The sequence below is a fragment of the Brassica oleracea genome, chromosome C1 (genome assembly GCF_000695525.1).
Source record: "Brassica oleracea var. oleracea cultivar TO1000 chromosome C1, BOL, whole genome shotgun sequence".
Taxonomy (NCBI): Eukaryota; Viridiplantae; Streptophyta; class Magnoliopsida; order Brassicales; family Brassicaceae; genus Brassica; species Brassica oleracea.
In genome coordinates this window covers 25819091-25825796 of record NC_027748.1, presented here as the reverse complement: position 1 = coordinate 25825796, position 6706 = coordinate 25819091, and the positions used below count along the sequence as shown (strand labels likewise).

At 39.1% G+C, this 6706-nt stretch overlaps 1 protein-coding gene across 1 annotated transcript; it reads left to right on the top strand.

The window, feature by feature from the left end:
- The first annotated feature begins 465 nt into the window (after positions 1 to 465).
- On the top strand, positions 466 to 1897 carry LOC106324369 (calcium uniporter protein 5, mitochondrial). Its single transcript, XM_013762350.1, has 2 exons — positions 466 to 1130; positions 1211 to 1897. Exons 1-2 carry the CDS (start codon positions 774 to 776, stop codon positions 1727 to 1729), a joined length of 876 nt encoding a protein of 291 aa, XP_013617804.1. The 5' UTR covers positions 466 to 773; the 3' UTR covers positions 1730 to 1897.
- Positions 1898 to 6706: the final 4809 nt, after the last annotated feature.

Below are 6706 nucleotides of genomic sequence, written 5' to 3'. Positions count from 1 at the left end.
ACCTAGACAAGAGTGCAGTTTTGTTCCAACCCTATCAACTTCATTATTGTCTTGCTCACCCCACATTTGTTTATGTCGGGAACTACATTAGCTACGAGCAGATTTACCTCTTTGTAATCAATGCTTGTGGAGACTGAAGAGGCATCTTCGAATAGTTTCATGATTTTGTTGCCTATTCATCTTCTTCCGAAACGATGCACTTTTAAAGACTTAATTTTTACACTTTTTTCTATTTACTTTACCAATTTTTTTAGCAACACAAGAAGACACAACACATAAATACAATTTGAGAAATTTTACTTATTTACTTTACCTATAAATACAATTTAAGAAAGTTTGCATTGCTGACTTCTCTATGTACGACAAAACACAAGAGGACAAACCAAGGTCGACCGAGCAAATTTATTCGGTTAATATATAACCGAACCGAATCATTTCCTTTTCTTGGATTTTAGGCCGGCCAGCCCTAAATAATGCCTCCTCGAACGTCTCCTCCTTACAAATGGATTTAGGGAAATCGAAAAGCCACGGCTAGTCAACAATGTCGACCAAACTTTTCTAATTCCGGAAAGTAACACAGAGCTTGCTTCTTCTTCTTTTTTTTTCATAAATGCATTACTATTTTTGACCCCTCCACGTTCTTGGTGGAGCGCGCATTAAACACTGCGTCAGAATCGAATCTCACGCGTCTTTCTTTTCCCTAGCTTTTAGTTCTTCGAGCCCACAAGAATCCCATATCTGTTTTCATCTAATTCGTGGGTCCATCCTCAGAGATGTGGTCGGCGGTGGGTGTTTTGAGGCGTACGGCCGTGAGTAAAGGTTCTCCGATAAGTTCATGGCTCGGTGGTTACAGATGTCTCACAGTCGAACCAACGGAGAAGGAAAACGCGGAGGAGATAACTGTAACGGAAGCGAAGAAGCTGATGAGGTTAGTGAATGTTGATGAGATGAAGAAGAAGCTCGGTTGTATGGGGAATGATGAAACTGTCTCTTACACTAAACTCATTGAGGCATCTCAAGGTTTTGGTATCGCTAGATCTCTCGACGAAGCTCACGCGTTCGCTCGTATACTCGATGATGCTGGTGTGATTTTAATTTTCCGTGATAAAGTCTATCTTCATCCAGATAAGGTCTGCAATCTCATGTTTGTCTTGGAAAAAAAACTAATGTTTGTCTGAAATTGATCTTTGTCTTGTGGGTTTTGTTATAGCTGGTGGAGTTGATTAGAAAGGCAGTGCCTTTAGGTTTAAATCCAGAGGATGATCCAGCTAAATTCGAGTTCGATAAGCTTAGGAGAATGAAGGAAGAGATTGATGTGTTGGCACATAAGCAAGTGAGGAAGATTCTGTGGTGTGGTCTTGGCTACTCAGTGGTTCAGATCGGACTCTTCTTCAGGCTCACTTTCTGGGAGTTTTCATGGGATGTGATGGAACCGATTACGTTTTTCACTACAGCGACTGGGATTATTGTTGGTTACGGTTATTTCTTGATGACTTCGAGGGACCCAACTTATCAAGATTTCATGAAGAGGTTGTTTCTTTCTAGGCAGAGGAAGTTGCTCAAGAGTCGTAAGTTTGATGTTGAGAGGTTTAAGGAACTTGAGAAGAAGTGGAAGATGACGTCTTGCTCTTCATCTTCGTATCATTCGTGCCACGCGAACGCATCAATTCGGAAATGTGTTGGGATTGATCTTGATTTAGAGGATTCTTTGCATAGTCGCAAAGACTGATTCATTCGGTTTCTGGTTTTCTAACCATTATTCACTTTTGGTTTTATATACTATAACCAATGTCTCTGGAGGCTTCTTCATGTTTGATTCTTTGGTGTTTACAAAAAAGAATCCAATGGGTGTTTAGTTTTGCAGTAGTCAATGGAGATTGAGATTTTTATTTGATAATCTTGAGCTACTGTTATCTAAAATCACTATAACTTAAACTTTATTTTATGGAATTCGTTGATTATACAATATTGAATCTACCGAACAATAACGTTTCTTAGTTTTAGTTTGTTTTCCGTTGCGAATCCTTGTTTAAAGTTTCTGAGGGTCCAAAGGTTCGAGGGTCAAATGGTACAAAGAAAATTGAAAGGATGAGAGGAAAAAGGTGAGGAACTACCACATGGATAATCGATGGAAGAATATACAAATCAAGGTTGTTGTCGTTATTTTTTTGGCATCAAATAACTTTTATTATACCTCGTGTCATGTCCATTCGAAAGAATCACGCATATGGTATTTTCACCATCCATCACAAATAAATCAATTCTTTATTACGAAATAAATTTTGTACTAGTGATCATTATTTTCTTATAACTCTTTATCTTATCTTCATAAGGACATTTCCAACGACCGACTTCATTTTGAGGATAGAAGATCTTCAAAAGGAATGTTTAATTGTAGTTTACTCGAACAATACCTCAAATTTGTATTCAAAATTTTATGTAATTTTAATTTTAATTTTCAACTTTAATATAAATTAATTATAGTCATTAAACTTTTATATAGATAATTATTACATATGCATTAAAAAATTTAAACATAATATTTATAACTCATATATATATACTATGGTTCCACCGATTTTTTTTTTAAAAATATTTTAAAAATGCATTAATTAGAGATAATAATTACGAAATGGTTAAATTTTTGATCGAAATATCATTTAAAAAATGAAAAATAAATATTATTTGAAGGGTATGAATAGTAAACTTCAAATTTAATATTTCACTATTGAGACAAGTGATTCCTCCGTAGCGGGATATGACATATTTGAATCTCGACAAGAAGACAACGGCGGCGCCAGCAATTTTACCATTATCAATGAAAATACGATTGAGATAAGTGATTCCTCCGTCGCTGTCCTACTCTTCTCTATATCCTCGCAATCTCTCTCTCTCTCTCTCTCTCTCTCTCTCGCCGGTGTCTCTCTCTCCCTCTCTCCCTCTCTCGCCTCTCGCCAGCGACGGCGAGTGGTGGTGGTGGCGTGGTGTTATGGTTGTTCGATCTCGATCTCTTGTTCTCTTGCTCTCCAGATCTACCTTCAGATCTACTCATGTGAGGTGTTTCAAACCCCGATATTTTCTCATGTTCTTGTATATTGTTAAATGATTAATTAGGATCGGCTAGTTCTAATTGTTGTTAGGTTGTTAGTTCATTATAGATTCTACGATGTTAGTTGCATAGATCATGCTGCATAAGAATGTTCATACTGTTAAATGACTCTAATGGACAACCATGTGTTGATTTCCTTGCTCGGAAACTCGCTAGATGTTACGCGTGCGGCACATATGGGCCTAGCGAAAAAGTGGAAAAATCGGAGATTACGCGGGGAGAAATTTTTTGTACTTTTATATGTATAATACTATATTTTATACATATGATACAATTTTTTTTGTGTAATACATGTTTATGAAAGAGATATCATTGATACTAAAACTTATAGATTCATAAATACATACCAATTATATCACAAAATATAACGTACTTTTTTTAGTTCACATCCAATACACATCATTGGTGTTTTATGTCATTGGTGATTAATAATTTATTTGGGTTGTACAGAAAATGAGTTAATAATTTAGTTGGGCTTAGGAAAAATGGTTTTCATTGAGGAATTACAGAACTTGGGGCTACGCGGTTTTAGTTATTAAGCGGACGAGTTATTAATTCAACGGACTCTACGCTCATTACACGGGCAAGCGTGGAACACAACCGAATTGGATCATTTCGCCGCAGTCCCATTCCGCTTCACGTTTAATCAGACGAGGAATCGGCTAGACGGCCGATTTTTTGAATAAGGGTTGATTTGGATGATTCAGTGATTGACTGAATGATTGTTTGATATGAGCGCTTGGTGAAAGCTAAGTTTCTTAGAAATAATTAAATGTAGGTAAATAGATAACATGTTACACCGATAATGGGTGGCGTCTGGAAATGAATTAAAGTGTCTAAGTAAAGAAAAAGGAAAGTGAAATGATAAGACACTGGAATGGTGGAGTATAGACAGGAAATGCGGGACCGTAGTTCACCAACGTGGTTAAGATTCGAGTTACGCCCAGTCCTGGCGGGAAGTAATCATAAGATACAGCAGGGCGGACCGCATCCGAGGTAACCAGATATTGAGCATACCCAGACAGGTGGTCACATAGGGGCACGTGATGGGGGCGGAAATAGATTCCCTAGGCGTGCATATGTTCTAGAGTTCTAGGTTGATTGGAGTCATAATTATGTGTCTGGTGATGACTTAGTTCATTACATTATCTACTTGTGTGAAATGTTTTTTGCTAGTGGCTAGTCGGTTCTCGTTTCCTATTCAGTAGTATAGAGGTTCATGCGGGGAAGCTGGTCTAGAACCACTTCACTAAGTTTTCCATTTACTCATGTCCTCTCTTTTCTTTCCCGTGTGCGCAGGACTGTAAGTATAAGTAGCGAAAATGGTTTGAGTGGGAGATTTCTACAGAAGGACGCCGAGGGAGAACTTCGAGAGCTAGAGCTGAGCTAGCGAGTCGATGGATAGTCTCATAGAGTCAATCTTCCTAGCCAACTCTTTTGTTATTCAGCCGACTGAACTGGGCCGAATGGGATGGAAATGGACCGAGTCCTGTTAATCGATGAGATTTGTGGAAGGATTGCAATTCTCTCCAAGAGGAACTCTTGGAGCATTCATACCAAGGAAATGAAATATCATTGTCATGCACGACTAATTTTAAACATAGTGACATTGTTTAAACATAAAATATCACTGTCATGCACGACTAATTTTTTCTTTTTTGATAATAATCGGCTATTCTATTACTCAAAGTTGAGGTGGTCTGGGTAACCAGACCGGAATAGAACAACCAATAAAATAAAAATCCCTATGAAAAGACCTAGCAATCTTAGCTAGAGAATCTGAAATCTGATTTTGCGTGCGTGGAACATAGGTGATCTTGAAGTCCAGGAAGCATATCTGCAGAGTCTCAATGCTTTCTAATTCCGTCGCAAAGCTCGGCCACGCACGAGGCTCCTTGATCATAGCAATCAGCTCCTTGCAGTCTGTCCCAAAGCTCTGGCATGTCGAATGTTGAAGCATATTTTCCATCGCCCATCGCAGCACTTCTACTTCCAAGTGAAAGGGTGATTCACGTCGAATGTGGTTTCGTGTCCCCATAAGTTGAGCCTTTCCCATACTGTCCATCCATACCCATTAACATCCACTGAACAGAACCATCTATCATGCAAATATTACTCAAGCTTAAGACTTGAGGATCCTCATTTTGGTGATCTTGTACAACTGGCGGCGCCATCTCATTTGCATTAAACCAGGCTTGACATTCACTCTCTGCATGACGAACTATCTCCAATGGGTCTCTGTCGATTCCCCTAAAGAGCTTGTCATTGCGGGCCTTCCAAATGAACCAAATTAACCAAGGATAAGGATCCCTGTCTAATTCAGGTCCAAGAATGTTGTTTTTCCTCCAAAAGAGATAGTCCATATTAGCATAAATACTCGGTACCGGGAAGATATCTGGACTTGTACTGGTCGCCGATAGGGACCAAACTTGTAGAGCTGGCGGACACTCGAAAATATCATGAGTTGCGGATTCGTCTGGTTCTCCACATCGTAGGCAATAATTATCGCACCTCATATTACGTCATACTAACTTCCTCGTTACAGCAACATGACATGTTATCAATTGCCATATAAAATGACATATCTTGTTAGGCGCTTTTACCTTCCAAGCAAAGGCTTGGAGCTTGGTGATACTTGGCTCCAGTGCCTCTTTTTCTTCCTCGGATTTTAATAAGTTCTGAGCTACCCAATATCAAGATTTAACTGTGTACTGACCATTCTTAGTATTGGACCAGCAGAATGTATCTCGGCGATGAGTTGAGCTTATGGCGAAACTCCTTATGAGAGGTATATCTGCAGGGCTAACATAATCTTCCAACAAACCAACATCCCATTCCTTAATTACCTGATCTATTAGGTCGCTAACTCTCATGTTCGGGTGCAAAACTGGAGCTACAGCGATAGCCGGCCTCGCTGGTGTCGTAGAAATCCATGGGTCTTCCCATACCTTTACTTCATATCCAGAATGAATCTTTTGTCTGATTCCCAATAGCAGTAGTTTTCGTGCAGCTGAAATGCTAGTACACACATAGGATGGACTGCTTGCAGAGTTTACTCGCAAAGGCAAACTCAATCGGTAGTACATTCCCCTTAAGACCCGGGCAACTAGTGAATCAGGGTATTGGACTAGCCTCCATAGTTGTTTTTCTAATAAGGCGAGGTTAAATTCGTGAATCATACAGAAACCAATCCCACCCTTTTCCCTTGGCAAACATACTTTTTCCCATTTCGCCCAGTGAATTCCTCTTTTTGGTGGGTTTGAACTCAAACAAAATTGTGCGATGGCACTCGCGAGGTTTTCACATATCTCCAATGGAAGTAGGAAGGTAGACATAACATATGTTGGAAGTGCAAGCATGATAGATTTAAACATAACTTCTTTTCCTCCTTTTGAAAGCCATCTACCTGTCCATCCATTCACTCTATGCATTAACTTGTATTTGAGAAAAGAAAAAAGTTTGCATGTGGATCCACTGATATCTTCTGGGATCCCTAAGTATGTTCCCATTCCTCTTTCATTATGTATTCCAAGTGCATCTTTAATCTCTTGTTTGACTGTTACGTTAATCCTCTTACCAAAGAGTATAGAGGATTTG